Raw genomic sequence first — 16,661 nt, 5'->3', positions numbered from 1 at the left:
CCATCCAGCCGGCCAGACCTCGTCCCAGGGGAGCTGTGGGCATTGTCTCCCCGCCGCGGGCGCGGAGCCAACAGGAAGAAACCCAAAATGCCCCTAGGAAAGGCCGAGGGGCCTGGAGGGGGCTGCGTTTGCTCCCCTCGCCGTCAGGCAGCGGCTACCGTACGAGCAGCGGGCGCCCTCCCCGGCGAACTACAGCCCCCAGCAGGCTCCGCGGCGGCGGCGGCGGCCTTTATCTACCTGCGGAGCGCAGGTAGCCCGCGGCGGCGCGGTGCATGCTGGGGCTCGTAGTCTCGGCGGAGCGGAGCGGAGAGCGGCGCGGTGCGCGGCCCGAGGCGACCGGCATGGACAAGCTGAAGCGTGTGCTGAGGGGGCAGGACGCGGAGGAGCCGAGCGGCCTGGCCGAGGTAACGGCCCGCTTCCCTCGCACCTGCTTCTCTTCCCGTGGCGGCTGCGCGCGGGGGCCCTGCCGGCGGGGGGCCTGAGTGGCGGTTGGCGAGCGGCGGTTGGCGGGGGTGCGGCGGCGAGGCGAGGCGAGGCACCGCGCAGCTCCTCGGCGGCGGCGCGGGTCGGGTCTCGGCCCTGCGCTGGGCCTCGCTCGCCGCCGCGAGGCCGCGCTCTGGGTGCGTGATCCGAGCTCAGAAAAAGCCGCCGGGTTTTGCCCCGCGAGCGGCGACCTGCCCCTTCGCGCCCTGCCGTGAGCCGGCAGGACGCAGCACTTCGTTCTGCGGAAAAAGGTCACGGCTTCCTAACTGAGCTTTCTGTTAGCAGTCGTGGCTCGTCCTGTAGGCTTTAGAAATCGCCACTTAAATTGTGGCGATTCTGTTTGGGTTAAAACGCATTTTAGTGTCCTAGAGGAAATTTACTGCTTGATATGTGGCAAGATCATATTCAGTAAACAATTTGCTTTTTTCCCCCCCCGTTTGTAGGTTATTGATGCAACTTCATTAAGTTGGGGCACCAGAGTTAAAGGCTTCGTTGCTTGTTTTGCAATAGGATGCCTGTGCTCTGTCTTGGTAAGGATTTTTTGCTAGGTCTGTTTCCTCCCAACCCTGATGCTTGAGTTCGAAGAGCTCTAATAAATACAGGCTGTAGCCATGTGCTGTTGCTCGGTTTTGAGTCTCTGCAGGTATCTGACTCAGTTCCACAGTTGGATGAAATGCATGAATTGTTACAAAGAATGCCAGTAAACACAGCTGGTGTTTATGTGGTTCTGCCCTTTGGACTTAAATTTTTTTTATGCTTCTTTTGTGTTGTGATGCTTCTTGCATATATTTCTTTTGCAATACAGAAACACTTTTTTTTTTTTTTTTTAATGTTCCTTTTTAGGGCAGTTGTCTGCTATGGATACCAAAGAAAGGATTGATTCTCTTTGCAGTGTTCTACACTCTGGGGAATATTGCATCTATTGGGAGGTAACAATTTTGTTCGTAACACTTACCAAATGAAAGCAGGAAACTGGAGCAGAATGATGGATGAAGGTGCATGAATGGCAGAAACCAATGCCTTTGTATGAAAATGTTTGCTTATGTAGATCACTCTCTTGTTGCTAAATTTTAAACAACACTGTTCCAGTAGTGCCTTCAAATAGTAATAAAATCTGTTATTTTGTTTATTGTCGTTAGCCAATGCATTCAAGATTAAAGTTACTCATTGGTAAAAGGAATCACACTCATGCTTTAAACTGTGAGGTTGTTTCCTCCCTCCCCCAGGATAAAACTAATTCTTTGTCATGTTGTGTTCTGTAATGCTCACTGTTTTTTGGTGAATGACTGTCTAGGGCAGTCTGTCAAGGTAGACCAGTTTGATAAGGTTTCATGTCCCTTGAAAAGTTTGTTGAAACATAGCCACACTGACTTCATGAATGACATAATTTTGTAAGCTAAGGAAGCTTACCAGGGAGTTAGAAAGTGTAAGGAGTAGAACTGGAAATAGTATGGTAGCTGTGCATGAGATAAAAATACCACCTCAGATAAAACTTTCACCTTGCAAAATCCATGCCATATTAATCACTGGCTCCTCAGAGGAGGGATGCAGATCTGGTGAGGGATCAGAGAACAGGCGCAGGCCTGAAAACAGTCCTTTATGTAGAGAAACAGATACAGATTGCCTGCAGTCCATGCACAGTCTCCGAGGCTGGTGTTTTGAAGAGCAGGTTAAACAAGCATCTGTCAGGAATGATCTAGCAGATCTTGACCTACGCTTCTAGCCTGACAGCTCTGCTTTGCTTATGTTAATCATAAGTTAACAAATGTAAATAAAAATATGGAATAAATAGCTTAGACAAAGAAGAGCAGGAAGGAACGTTGTACATTGTTTCTTTCGTTATTATAGAGTATTTTTTACCGTAACAACATAGTGTATTGGTGAACTATATGACAGCAGACAACAAAATAAACCTCCTTTAATCAGGAATTTAACTTCACTTATGCCTCTAGATCTTCTGTGGTCATCTTGTTTTCCTTTTTGCAGCACTGCTTTCCTCATGGGACCAATGAGACAACTGAAAAAGATGTTTGAGACTACTCGTTTGATTGCTACTGTTGTTATGCTAGTAAGTATCAAAGGAATCCCTCTTATTGTGTGCTAACTTGAAAACAATTTCTGTTGTAAATTCCTTTCATGGACTTTGATATAACTACCTTTCAAGATGTTGTTTTTAAAAACATCCTGTGTATCCACTATAGTAACAATATACGTGTAGCACCAAAAAGGCACTTTCCTGTTATGAAAGACTAAGTTGAAGCCAGGCTAATATGCTACATGAACATTAAGGATCTGTGGTTTGTGTATGTGTGAATCATGGACATAGTTTCAGTGTGCTTGAGGTCATGTTGCTGTCATACTTTCATGTCGCTTAAAAGATGATGATAGGCAGGAAACTTTTTTTTTTTTTTTTCCCCCTCCAAGTTGTGCAGTGGAAGCTGTTAGAAATAGCCTACTTTGCATCACTTTGTCTTCTTATTTCTAATCCGATTTGCTGTAAGGAGCTGTGTAGTTATTTTCACCTTGATAAAATATTAATTTAATGACAAAGCAACTGGGTAATCTCTATGCCCTAGTCATCTTGCTTTAAAAATATAAAAGATGTCCTAGTTGGCTGATAGCTTTGGGTTTTGAAACTCGTGTGACAAAACAAAATTGCAAATTCTACATTCAACTATCGTCATCCTTTGGAATTATTTTGTCTTCAGAAGATGGGAAACGTGGACGCCCTCTATTGGGCAGGGTGTGGAAATTACTGAGAATTTTCTGACTCATTTCTGTTTAAGAGTGCATGTGCTCTTTTTTTTTTTTTCCTTTTTTTTCCCTCTTGGAAAGTTTGAAATTCTGAAAGGTGGTTTAACGTATATACAACTGCCTTTTCATTTTCAGTGTGAATGTCATCAGAGCACTCATTTGATATCAGCACTTCCTTTTCTCCTTTTAAACATCTAAAGAGGCTGCAGGCAACTGATACAGCTTAAGAAAATCTGCTGTGTATGCTCTTAGATATACAGCATGCAAGGGGCCCTGGTTTTTCTTCCCCCTCCCGTATGCATTTAAAATGCCTGTAGCTGGGAGTTTGCCTGGCATATCACTGGAATAAATAAAGCCAGTTCTTAGATGGATGGTGTAGTATGTAGACAATCATTATCTTAAAACTACTGGAAAAACTAAATTTAGTATCAATAATCAGGTTGAGGTTAAGCCTATGATTTCTTTGGCAATGAAAATGCTATTCACTTGCATATATATTACTAACTTCTTATTTTCTTACCAAAGCAAAAATGCACTTTGTAATTTCTAGTAGCACAACACTACATGTGCATTGTGCGGCTGAGTTAGACATTGAGGAACAGTCAAGTACCAGCATCTATCATAGCTAAATAAACTGGCACGTCTTAAATTGAAGATGAAAACTTGCACTAAAAGGAGGCTTCTGTTAATCTGAGTGTTAGGTGGAAAACAATCCAAGATGACCTTTTAGCTTTCAAGATTTTAGTTCAGCAAAGATGCAATGCAGCTGTTCTTAAGTGCAAATTTGAATGGCTATGTTGGACTTTGTTAAACAAGACAGCTATTAAGCAGTAGCTAAAAGTACTTGAAACTGTATTATAACTTTAATGTATAAGAGTTCAGTAGTTACATAACTTCAACCCCATGGTAACCCTGAGGGTCAACAGCAAACGTGGCATGAACAGAAGCAGAAAGACTAGAGTTTTAACTGGAAAGTCTTACTTATAAATAGAGATGAGGTATAGTGTATACATATGATATCAAGAAGTATGTGCATTGCAAAAGAGCTCTAGGAACCTCCTGCTAGTCTTCCTTTGTAGCTGTGAGCTTACTTTCTGGAGATATCAGGCTGATGTTTCCTCATTAATTCACTTCAGAAATGAAATAGCTAGTGCATTTTTAAGTAAGGGGAACTCTGAGGAAGAATTGGGTAAACCATGAAATATGTAGTCTGTTTCCATCTCTGAAGAAACCCATTACAGTGTCATATCTATAAAAACTGGAGAGTTTCTATATTTAATGAAAATGTCTGTTCTCTTCTAGTTGTGCCTTGTACTAACGTTGTGTTCTGCTTTCTGGGTAAGTACTTGAGTCCTAGGTGTGTGTGTGTATGTGTGTGTGTGTGTGTGTGTGTGTGTGTGTATGTGTGTGTGTATATATATGTATAATATATAACTGGAATATATTTTAAAAATAGTTCTTACATGGTGATCTCATTGTCTGCTTGTGTTTTTCCTTTTTATTCCTTTCAGTGGCACAATGCAGGACTGGCACTCCTTTTCTGCATCTTGCAGTTTTTTGCCCTGGCATGGTAGGTGACTTCCTTCCCCCACTCAATTTTCTATTACACCTAACCTCAGTTGCTGAATTGTCAGAGGATTTTGACCTTGTGTGAATTAAAAAGAAGGAGAATTTTCCACCTTGCTGTTCTAGATGTGAAACAAAGCATATAAAGAGCTGGCGTGTTCTTGCTCTTTGGTCTCTTATTCTGCTTCAGTGAGTCTAGAGGTGGAGCTTAGGGCTTCATTTTGGGAGAAATTCCTTTGATTATGTTTAATTTCTGTGAGCTTGAGGTAAAACTATTCCCCCCCCCCCGCCCCTTTTAATCAGTTTGTTGCTTACTCTTTTGTATTCCCCTTTAGATCCTCCTGAGTTTGTCAGGTTAAATGACCCATGTGTGCCGATCGAATTAAGCATCAGTTTTCTTCAGGTTATTGTATGCTTTGTATAATGTCCTAGAAGTAGTGCAGAAACTGATTAAAAACATCCAACCAGCCCTCAAGACTAATCTTGTCTGCCTGTAGGCATTGGAGCATGACGAGTATTGGAGGCAGGAGAACTGTGTTTTAAAATACTTTTAAAGTATGCCTCATGACTTTGTCGTGCTGTCTCACAACCTGGCTGTGCTAAGTGACTTGCAAGGATATTCATGTCTCTGGCTCTCAAACTCCAAGCTCCATTATAGTTGTGCATTTTGCAATTATAGCTGTTCAGAGGAACAGAGGGTTATTCCTCTTGTGTGTGACTCTAATATAATCTGACATGACAGTAACTTTTAAAATGTTTCTTCTTAGGTACAGCATTTCCTTCATACCATTTGCAAGGTGAGCCTCCCTCTCCCCTCCCTCTTACCTTTTGTCATCCTAGGGTTTCATGATAGAGAAGGCTAGTTATGGGAGTATTTTAATGTATGGTTTTAATTCTTTTTCTGTGGTGCTGTTTTAGAGGGAGGAAACTGGTGTAGTTGGAGCTGAAAATGGGATTAAGCATCTTCTGTAGTCAGAGAACACCATTTAAATGTACCAAAATAAGAAGGCTTCCTATTAAAATATGCAATTGCACTGACCTTACACTAAACTTAAGGCTTGCCTTTGGAATACCTGTGTTTATCCAAAATGCTACTAGATAAGTATATCCTTCTGTGCACCTCTGCCCTCAACTCCCTAGAGTATTCATCTAATGCTTGAGCAAGCAATTTTCTGTCCCACTTAATCAACCTCACTCTTCCTCTTTCCACCCCCTTGGGACAGGCATAGGGGTGTAATTTCCACTGCAGCTGGGCTGATGGAGGGTGAGCAGACCTGCCTGTCTTTAGTCTGTTCGTATAGTCACACAAGCTGTGTAAGCCTGGTTAATGCATGGCCAGCTGATTTAAAGTCAGGAGTGTCAGTGGTGTGGTAGCTGTATGGAACAATTCTCATCAAGCAGCATAACTGAGATGACTGTGTTTTTTCTTTCTCTCCCACTTGTAGGGATGCTGTGAAGAAATGTGTTTCAGTCTGTCTGACCTAACAGGAATACTGGATGCTTCACGAAGTTCTCAGAAGTATGCTAGAACTGTGTTAAGATCACTGTGTATGTGTTTTCCTACTTCTGTCTTAAACACGTGCCTTTTGGCTTATTGTTGGAGGTTCCTTGTCTTAAATCTAGTGTGTGCAGTTACTTGTTTTTGTAAGCAATGATGCCTGTAGGACAGGGTGCTCATGTGATTTAAATGAAGTTCAGTCTGGCAGAAGAACTGGGCAGAATTTGATGTGATAATTCATATGTAAAATCATGCATTTGTTTATTTTTGCAAAATTAGCACTGAAAGCAATGGTATGAAGTCTGTAAAGCAGAGTCCTTGATTCTGGGGCTAAACCAATTTGGAAGATCTGGCTTTCAAGAAAGAGATCAGTTGCCAACTGATTTTCCTGCTGAGAACTTTTTTCTTTTTAAGGAACTTTCTGTCACTTAATCTTTGCACTATTTACCTTGGATAATGGAATATTGCTGTTCTGTCCTTTTTCTGCCTCTTGCAAAACTTTAGGTTTATGATACTGCTAAAAGGTTTAGTTCTAAATGGAAAGACTGTTTTGGAGTGAGTATTTATGAAGTGTATGCTTCTTCAATTAAGTATTTCACTTGTGGTTTAGAGTGACAGTGTTTCCTTAAAATACGTGAAAGGGATGCTTTCATCTGCAAAAACTTGGTCCCGTGGGAGAAGCACTTGCAAAGTAAGGTAAATAGAGATTTTTCTAGCTGCCAGGAGCCAGAGTTCTTCATCTTGCCTACAACTAACAGCAGTATAGCACAAGGCAAGAAACTGAAAATTTTCAGGTGAAGTGAGGTGCTTCTCTTCTCCCCTAGCTGTGGCATAGGAGAAGTGCAAAACTGAGGAAGTAATATGTAAGCTAAGAAAGAATGTCTCGTCTCAAAGGACAAACTTTTTGCTGATAAGGTGGAAGTGATAAGGTGTTAAGTCAGCAGAGCGTTGGGTAGGGAGAAGACATCATTCTTGTCTGAATTTACAAATAAGCTGAAACTCCAACACATCTTTTTTTGTAAATGGGTTCAGTTTTGTTTCTCCTAAAGCTCTCAAACATGCTAGTGCATTACTTCTGCTTTCAGGAGAAAGGACAACTTGCTATGGCTGCCTTAGCAAAGAAATCATGTAACAATCTAGGTGCCAGCTCCAAATGAATGCCAAACGTGCCTCTGGATTAGGATTACTTCATACAGCCAAATTTCAAGGCCAATTTACATTCTCTTATTCTTCTGAGCTAGGTATAATCATTTACCCCCAAACCACTGTGATGGTTAATTGTGTAATGCCTGAGCTCCGATTCCTACTTCTGTTATGGGGGATACTGATTAACCTCTTAAACTCTATCTTGCTGGAACCAATGGCTATGAAGATGGTAATCCCGTGGACTCTGTATATAAGCTGATGTCTCTCTTTCCACATCTACCTAGAGGTCTGTCACTTAATGCATGGCATTTGCATGGCAAGTGTGTCCCTGACTTGCAGCGCAAAGAAGATTTTTAACCTAACAGAAGTCTGGATCTACTTGGCAAAAAAAAAAAAAAAAGCACAGTGAAAACAAATAATTCTGTGGCTTCCAGAAAGTTACCAGAAACTGAGTTCATTCAAAACCTTACGTTTAACTGTCCTTCTCTTAACTTAGAAAGTATAGTACATCTCACTGTCAGAATCCTCTAGAAAAAACATTCTTTTGAGGATGTTATGAAAGGGGAATTTTAACAGGCTTTCTCTGGATTGCAGCTGGCTAGTTGCTCTTACAAAGCCATCTAGAACAAGAAATGCCTTCTTCAAAATATGGCACCACTATGTTGGGAAGAATCAATTACACAGGATGCTGTTCCTCAAGTGCTCTGTGCTGGTGCTTTTATTTCCTAGGAATTGGAAGTTTGTATCAAGATCACTAGACTGAATATTACGTTCCTTGAAAGGAAGAACTGGTTAAAGGTTCAGGAGAGACTGGGAATTGAGGAATAGTGATACTTCCTTTTTCTTGAGTCTGATGTAAGGCAAGTCTCTGAACTGTGTGATTTTCTTTTTTAGCACGGAGTTGATTCAAAATCTGTTTTTCTATGGTTAAAGGACCCTGTGTTAGTCTTTTATTAGGACTTTGATAAGGTTTACAGAAGTCCCTTGTATAAGGGCAACTAAAATGAATCTCTAATGACTTTCACATTCTAGTATTTGTTTATTTTTAGTATCTCTGGGTGCTCCTTAGACTTCAAGTATAGCATACAATATTTCTCCTGTCCCTCTCCAGGAAAGTGCTGTTAACTTGGATTATCATTCCAGGCTCATCAGCAGTTGGCATAATGGAATTTGACTTCTGGGATTCTTTTTCCTGTACTTCAGATCAGAAGGAGTAAAAGCTTTTTGCTTATTTCTTGACCAGCTTGTACAGGGTTGTGGTACCCTGCCTGACTCTAGCAGTTCTCCAGCAAGAACACCAGAATTGTGTATGCTGAATATAACTCTTTCAAACAGCATACTAGCTACCTGGAGCCTTTTATAACTGTCATGAGCACAACCACTTAGTTGAAAACTTAGGCTCTGGAACTACTTAGCTCACTGCCAGTAGATATTGGGTAAACTTGTGATCTGTGGTATGGATGTTTGGTTTTTTTTTTCTTCCCTATCCTTTCTAAATCTAGAATTCCAGCTCCACAACTCTTGATTAAATAAAAGAGGAGAAGAAAACTTTTTCTGACTTTATAGCACATGTGGCTAACTAATAGTGCCCTTAAGGAAAGGGAAATCAAAGGGAGATGGCAAAGACATAAATGATCATCAGAGTGCCCGCAGGATTTGTTGCCCTTTAGTGTTGTAATCTTTTCTTGTGAAGGTCAAATGGTAGGACAGGCTCACCATATTCTTGCCAGTATGCGAAAAACACTCAGGGTTTGTCACTTCATCTGTAAGTGATTTCTTTTGATTTAAAATAACTCTTGTCTGTCAGAACAAAAGTTTTGCAGATTCTTACTCACTTACCAGTAGTTGTGCTCAGATTATTGCCAAGTTTGACAGCAGAAGATTCTTACATCTTCTTGTTAAAATACTTTATGCTTTTATTCTACTGCATACTTAATTAAGGAATAAACTAGTATATAAATATTAGCCCAGTTTCAGTCTGAACTAGATTAAACCAAAAAGGCACTGATTTTTCTTTCTTTTTTTTTTTTTTTCTTTTTTGGTCACTAAAACAAACTTCATGTTAACCAAAACCAATGATATCAAAACTTATCTGCTTGGCAGGAACTATAGTGGGCATTTCTTGAAGTCCTCCCTAGCTTTCTATCTTAACATTCCTCAAGGTAAAAAAAAAAAAAAAAAAAATGCTTCTGTTGTGTATGCTCTATTGCAAATACAGAAAAGTTTGTATTTTAAATGACTGCAGACATACAGATTGCAAGGCTTCCTCCTTCATGAAGTTCTTGCTCAGCTGCCTAGAACACATAGCTCAAGGCTGACTTTCCTAAAGATACTTATATGGTGTTGGATGCCCATGTCAGTAGATTTTAGTGCTCTCCTTTTTGAAAGCTTCATTGCAGGTCAGCTTGCCTATCTGCTGCTTTTTTTTTTTTTCTTTTCCTTTTTCTTGCAGTACAGGTAACACAACCTTAACCAAGCAGCCTTAGCATACACTTATAGTATGAAATGTGCATATTTGGGATCAGGGGACTTTCCAGATCAAGTAGAAATGGAAACTGGGGAGGTGAGGTGGGGATGAGGGAATCTCTTCCCAAAGTACTGAGATGCTATGCATGAGAATGTGTGAGGGGAATGTCATCATTTCAAGATTTTGCTCTGGATGATATGATGAAGTCGCCTGTGAATACTGGTGGTTCCACAGTGATAATGTGAACAATCTGATCTTGTTTAGTATTTACAGTAATAAGATTGCTAATGAGCTATTGCAAAACCCAAAGAAGAGACTTCTGTACCAGGTTAAAACTATTTTAAGAAATCATGTAAAAGAACATGTTTTAGGTTTGATGTGTGGGTATTTATTATGCAGGTTTTGGGGGAGTCTGCAATAGGATGCCTTTCTGCTAGGTGCAGGAAGACAGGCCTGAGCTGATCATAACTTGTGGGTAGATAGCAACAGTCCTGTGAGCAAATACGCAGTCTGAAACTCATGTTCTGGAAACTTGGACATTTGGAGCCCATACCCTTTTGCTGTGTGATAAGAGATTCAAAGAACCTCTGCTTGGCTTCTGAGAATGGTTCTTGCTCAGTGTTGGTATCTAATTATATTAATGAAGGTAAGATCACTGTTGCTATTGTAGGCTCTCAAAACTGAGGAGAATGACACTTAAGCACGTTTGTCTCAAATATAGATGTTTACAACCCTAGCAAATACTGACCATGTAGGAAGTAAGCACAGAAATGGTTTACTTTCTTAAAACCTTGTGCCTCACTGGGTCATGTGACCAAAACACTAAATTTTTTTAGCAACTGTGGAATTGTTTTGTAAAATAAAAACCAAACTCTCAACAATATTTTATATGTTAGTTGATTATTTGCTGTTGTGCTTTTTCTATGTATTTACTCTGTTTGATTTCTACTTTGATAAACATCTTTTTTCCTAACTTGCAACTTTCTCTGTATTTAAGTTAAATCTTTAGACTTAGGAATGTTCAATTTTTCAATAAAGCTGTCATTGCATTAAATCAATTGCTCTTATGGTTAATATGGAGTTGATGCTGACTCTCCAGCTGATGCTGGAATTGCTATGGGTTTGTTTGTAACTAAGTGGTTATCTCTTCCTCATTTCCTTAGGTGTGGACATGATATGTGCTAGCTGAGGGGAATCTTCATGTCACCACTGTTGTGCAGCTGCTTCACCCAACATGAATCTAGCTTAAATGCTTATTGGCATAGCTGCATGCACCTGAAAACTGGCTGGCACAACTGGAGTAGTTAACATGGGGGGAGGGGGGTGTTTGTTGTTGTGTGTGGGTTTTTTTTTTTTTCCCCCCCTTTTCTCCCCTCGCATCAAGAGTTAACCCAGATGTGCCAGCAGACTACTGGTTTAGTCCATGATACAGAGCAAGTAATTCTTGATGCTATTGTGTCAGCAAAGATTAGAGTTACGAAGCAGCATGCCTCTGGCTCTTTGCAGAATAAATACATTCTGAATGCAGACTTATTGTGTAAGTAAAATGTCAGCGATTTAGGAATACCTGTGTTGGAAATGGGATTAGAGGCAATGATTATTAAATGGCTTTGGCCTTTAAAACTTTCAAAAAGCATGCCTGTTAGCAACTGCTTGGATGTCTTTTAGGCACAGACCTATGGATTTATTTCTCCTTGGCTGTGTACAGGGCTCTGCATTGGGCAGTTCAGTGTATATTAAACTTCTTCTGGTTTACAGGGCAGACCCAAAGCAGTTGCCTCCTGCCATGGTGGTGGTGAGACTTGTGTGCTGTGGAAGACTGAAAGGGGTGTGTGTGCGCAAGTTTGTTCTTCCAGGAAAGTTCTATCTCAAAGCTGATTACACGGAAATTTCTGTCCTACAGGGAACTCCAAAACTTTGTTTGAAATATAAAGAGGAACCTGTCTTACTGTAATATAGAAACCTGGTGCTTTGTGTCTTATCCTTTTGAAAAGACTGGTGCTTACAAGGACTGTCAGGAGAGCTTGATACATCCTTCTCATATCAAAACAGGTATGAGAGCGAATCTGAAACCTAAAAAGGTAATAACTCTTTTTCTTATTTAGTACTCTAGAGAGGATTATTTTGCTTGTCTAGTTCAGCCTCCTGCATAATAAGCTGTTGAACTTTGCCACATAGTGCTTACATTGAGGTCTTAACAGCTGGATGGTTTAGAAAAACATGAAATCTTGATTTGGAGACTTTGAATTATCAGCTGCCCTCTAGGAAAAGCATTTTCTGTTGATGACTTTGCTGCTTGGAAATGCTTTGAAATGGTTTATCAGTTGTGTTACAGCATCCAGCCCCTGAAACACATTTCTACATTTTGGGGTAAAGTTGTTGGTACCACACTAGAATTTGGTGGAGGCTTCAGTACTCCTAATGTCTGCCCCTTTCTCTTCTCTCTCCACAAGGTTTGATTTGCAAAAGGGAGTATTTTGTGGATGCAGGAAGTTCAATGTTAAGGGCTGAGAGGTGTGTGGTCTTTTTGTTTTTGTTTTTTTCTTCTCTTGCCTTCCCTGTTGAGTTCAGTGTTGGTAGCAGTGTTAGTGGGGTAAAGGCTTGTACTTGTCCACCCATAAGGGGAGCAAACTACCCCCCCACACACACACTTTCTGAAGAAAGCTTCTGATGAGTTATGGATATGTAGGAGGCATACCTAAGCTGCGAATCTTTGGGGTTGATATTTTTAGTCTGATATTTTTAGGTAGCCTATTTGAAACCCTTTTGATTTCTCACAGATTCTCTTGTGGCAGCTCTAAGAGGCTGCTCCTGAGAGTCTGTGCTCTAAAAATCTCTGCAGGAGCAAGTGTGGAGTAGCACTAGTGTAGTGGAAAAATGGTACATTAAAAGTATAGCTGGAAGACATGATTTCGATACAACTCTGAAGGGGTGTCACTGCCAAAAATCACTGGGAGTGAAAACAGCAACACATGCCCATGAAAAAATAAGCTGTTTTCTAGTTGTGTGTAATAGGGTGTGTCAGGGCTCATACTTCTCAGAGTCAAATGCTTAAGCTGAGTTATCTTGCATAGTTATCAAAGAGCTTTGGCTCACGCATCCGAGTCTTGCTCTGAGATGTAAGAAGAATGTAAAAGTATGTTTAGAATCTCTCAAGTTCTGTTTTTTGTTGTTGTTTTGGGTTTTTTTTTTTAACTGTTCAAGCTTAAAAAGGGGGACAGTAATAGTTATTTGCTCTGTGGGATAATCTCTGATTGGAGACAGCACTGAAAATCATCAAGTTTGCCAAATAAAATAGGGAAAAACTATTGCTTTTTAAAGATGGTTCTGCATTTATCACCAGCCTGGCTAGATCAGGATTTTGCTTGAAAAAAGCTTTCTCTGGAAAACTTTCCATGCTCTCTGGGCTGATCTCAATTATAACACCAGGCAGGGAGATAATACTTGAACAGGCTGCCTGCATAACTGCTGAAAACATACCTGGGTGGAATTGCATTGACAGTCCCTTCTCTCCACCCTAACATTAATGAAAAAGCTAATCTTCTCTAAGTCTCTCATAACCTAGCAATCTCTTCAAAGGGCTGGATCCATGATTAAAAAACACCAGGAAAGCAGCTGTCTTTTTATCCTCTCTTAATTATTCTTTGGTAGTTGATAGGTGTCGATTTCCTCAGAGTGTCATGGTGATTGCGGTTACATTTCCCTGTGTTGTTGGGACTGAATGTTCAGAGGGGGTTGCTTGTTTGAGAGCTTCAGTGGGAGCTTTGGAGATGGAAAGAGTGAGTCTTGTTTCTGGGATTTCATCTGATCATGAAGAGCTGCCTTTCATTTGGAAGCATGAGTCTAAAGGCAAAAAACAGAACAAAACCAAAAAAACCCAGCCAGCTATCCAATGTCAGGTGCAAGGAAAGCTTCTTTAATTACCTTATTTTCCTACCATAACTCACCAGCTGTTGGGTTTTAGAACAAGTTTAATTAGAAAGTCAAAAATAATGCCCTGCTTTTTCCTTGCTGGAACTTAGTGAATAATCTTCAGTAAATGTTGGAAGATGGTTCTTCCACTGCTCTCCCTAGACCTCTTTACTTCATTTAAAAATAGGAGTTGCTGAATTCTCGTTGGTAAATCCTGGACATGGTTGGAGGTGGTTATGAATGTTGTACTTGCATCTTGACTTAGTTCTGACTGCTACAAGCTGCATGGTGTCTGCTTCCAGGTTGGAATAGCCCAGCTCTCCCAGCTGGGGTTTCGAGGAAAGTTAAAATGCTGTACGTTTTGTATGAACACTTTCTGCTTCCTCAGATGCCTTACTGATTGACTTGTTTAGTTAAACAGATACAGAAACCAAGTGTGAGAGGAGTAGTATTCTGCAGTTCATCCATGCTGTCTCAGTTTCAACAGCAATGATTATCAATCACCATACTACTATAGTACTTGGTGAGTGCAGGTACCTCTTCCTTCAAGTCAGGCTCAAGGAATTTTAACATCATGCCAAGAAATAACCCATCTGAGAACAGGTCACTCTCAGTGCCCCAGGAATACCTACATCCAGGGATGTTAATCTGTTTGTGCCTTGGTTTTGAGATTTGTAGACTCGGAAAACTTCATCTTGCAGGAAGGTTAGGGTGGAAAAGGGGGGTTTGGGAAGTATTGGATGTTATTTCAGGTGAACAGAGAGACACGAGATTAAAGGATGTATTTTACTTTTTCTAAAGTGGGCTAAACATTCTAAGTAAAGATTTACACCCTCAATATTTTTTAGAAATGAAAAGTTAATAATAAGCAAATTACTCTTGCTATGAGCTTATTAACTTGGTTTCTCCATGGCAGTTGTACTACTAAAGTCTCTATGTAATAAAGTAGAGCACATTCTCTATTAATCACATTCAGCTGATCTCTTTTAATGCATGCAAACTTGTTATTTCTTCCCTTGGTCTTCTAAGTTGGAAAGAGATGTCAGTGTGGAGCTGTGCCTCCTTCATATGTTACTACATGCATCACAAATTGCTCTTAGAGTTCAAACACTCGCAGCTGAAATGCCCATTCCCACACTAAAAAAAAAATAATAACAATAAAAAAATAATAATAAAGAATAAATAGCTGGCCTATCCCCATAAGACAACCACAGGTAACTACCCTCTCTAGAAAATGTTGAGGTTGCAGGCATCCTGAGCTGTGCTAGTGTAGTTTTAAAATTAAGGTTCATACTATGTGAAAGTCAGATATTTTAAGAAATTGGAGTGTTTTTCTCTAGGACAAGATTTTCAAGCATCAGGCCCCTTGTTTAAGTGTAAGCACTCACATGTAACTTTTTTAATATCTCAAAGTGCATTTTATTATTGTGTGAGATGCAAATTTTAATATAGTGCTTCAAAGAAAATACCTTCACGCTTCTACCTGGGGAGACTGACTGTAAAATCCAGTGTTACTGATGTAAAATTTCCTTAGTAGTCCATCACTGGAATGGGTCCATTATCCATCCCATGGTTGTATAACCTTTCCCCCTCCATAACTCTGTCCCAGGAGCGTGTTTCTTAGCCTGTGCTTCGGGCAAGCAACACACTCTGGTTGGCATCTCCCTTTCTTTCTTTGCCTTGTGGCTGTCTCTGTTTCCAGTCCGTCTTAGCTGAGCAAGTTCTTTACCTCTAGCAATTCCCCAGCTGCTTCGAGCAAGACAGTTCCACTTCCTCTTCACTTTGACACCCTTGCACCAGTGTGAACTGTAATTTTTGTACATGCTTTCAGTTTCCCTTACCCTGAGCATCTTGAAGAGGGCGGGTTGGATATGATTTTTTTCTTCTCTTTTTTTTCCTTTCTCTCTCCTGAGGGTCTAAGCTCTTAGTGCTCCACTTGAAGACAGTGGGAGAGATGGGCAGTCAGCATGACTGAAAACCAAGATGTTTTCCTTTTTGTCTGTAAAAAGAACTGTGTAGCTGCTGAAATATTACTACTGTTGTAAGTGCTTGTCACTGCACTTGCTTCAACTTTGAATCTCCTGATTTCTAAGCAACTAATCATTTAAAAAAAAAAGTGTGGAAATAGTGCGTCAACTGAAAAAAAAAATCCCCAAATAACAAGAAACTGACTTTTTTTTAGAGCTGTCAGAAAACCTAAAATCTCTCACAGTATTTCAGCCAGCTTTGATTTCTGTATTTATTTACATTTGTTTATAATGAGACTAAAAACTGTCTCACATCGTCTCTTACACGATTGCTATGCCATTTGATCTCATGCAGCACATGCAGGGAACAATGACAGTTGTAGCACTTCTTTTTTTGGAACAGCTGAAAAGGGGATCTCAAACAGCAAGATATACCTATTATCTGTCATGCAATTATTTTTCCAAATGCTAAGTGGCACACTTCAAAGTATCTAACTATGCTATAGATTTTAATATACATGCTTCAGTTGTTCAACACAAAGCGGGTTGGATAGTAACTAGAAATTGCTATTTGATGCCTAAGAGTGTAATCATGAAGTGTCAGCTGACTGATAAGATAATCTAGGTAATTTTGTTACGAGTTGACAAATAAACCAAGATACATAAAATCTGAAAAGAACAGACAGAAGGAAGACACTTTAGAGTGTGAAGTTTGAAATTAGCAGGATTGAGATTACCCAGAAATAAAAACACCTTAAACCTGTCTAACTTGCATCTTCTTATGGTGAGATTGCTGGGAAGTGAAGGTTCTCTCCTAAGGTGAACAAGTCTCCTATTCTGCAGAATATCAAATTGCTCCACACTTGGA

The 16,661-nt window shown here is 40.3% G+C and overlaps 1 protein-coding gene across 2 annotated transcripts; it reads left to right on the top strand.

Annotated features, from left to right (window-relative positions):
- Window positions 1-244: 244 nt before the first annotated feature.
- Window positions 245-10,968, top strand: SFT2D2 (SFT2 domain containing 2). Of its 2 annotated transcripts, XM_026112359.2 has the most exons (8): window positions 245-404; window positions 927-1,013; window positions 1,327-1,412; window positions 2,470-2,551; window positions 4,540-4,575; window positions 4,749-4,807; window positions 5,571-5,600; window positions 6,249-10,968. In XM_026112359.2, exons 1-8 carry the CDS (start codon window positions 273-275, stop codon window positions 6,286-6,288), a joined length of 552 nt encoding a protein of 183 aa, XP_025968144.2. In that variant the 5' UTR covers window positions 245-272; the 3' UTR covers window positions 6,289-10,968. The 2 variants fall into 2 exon arrangements, with proteins under 2 accessions (XP_025968144.2, XP_025968145.2); XM_026112360.2 differs by lacking the exon at window positions 927-1,013.
- The last annotated feature ends 5,693 nt before the right edge of the window (window positions 10,969-16,661 follow it).

The sequence above is a fragment of the Dromaius novaehollandiae genome, chromosome 1, assembly GCF_036370855.1.
Source record: "Dromaius novaehollandiae isolate bDroNov1 chromosome 1, bDroNov1.hap1, whole genome shotgun sequence".
NCBI classification, from domain to species: domain Eukaryota; kingdom Metazoa; phylum Chordata; class Aves; order Casuariiformes; family Dromaiidae; genus Dromaius; species Dromaius novaehollandiae.
The sequence above is the reverse complement of the archived record's forward strand: the minus strand, read 5'-3'. Positions and strand labels throughout refer to the sequence as shown.

What these genes read in the sequence shown, in the direction of transcription:
- SFT2D2 (XM_026112359.2), top strand. Translation starts at nt 273, where the DNA reads ATGCTGGGGCTCGTAGTCTCGGCGGAGCGGAGCGGAGAGCGGCGCGGT. An exon ending in GATGCCTGTGCTCTGTCTTG is followed by an intron (nt 1,014 to 1,326) that starts GTAAGGATTTTT and finishes GTTCCTTTTTAG; the next exon opens with GGCAGTTGTCTGCTATGGAT. An exon ending in AATATTGCATCTATTGGGAG is followed by an intron (nt 1,413 to 2,469) that starts GTAACAATTTTG and finishes TCCTTTTTGCAG; the next exon opens with CACTGCTTTCCTCATGGGAC.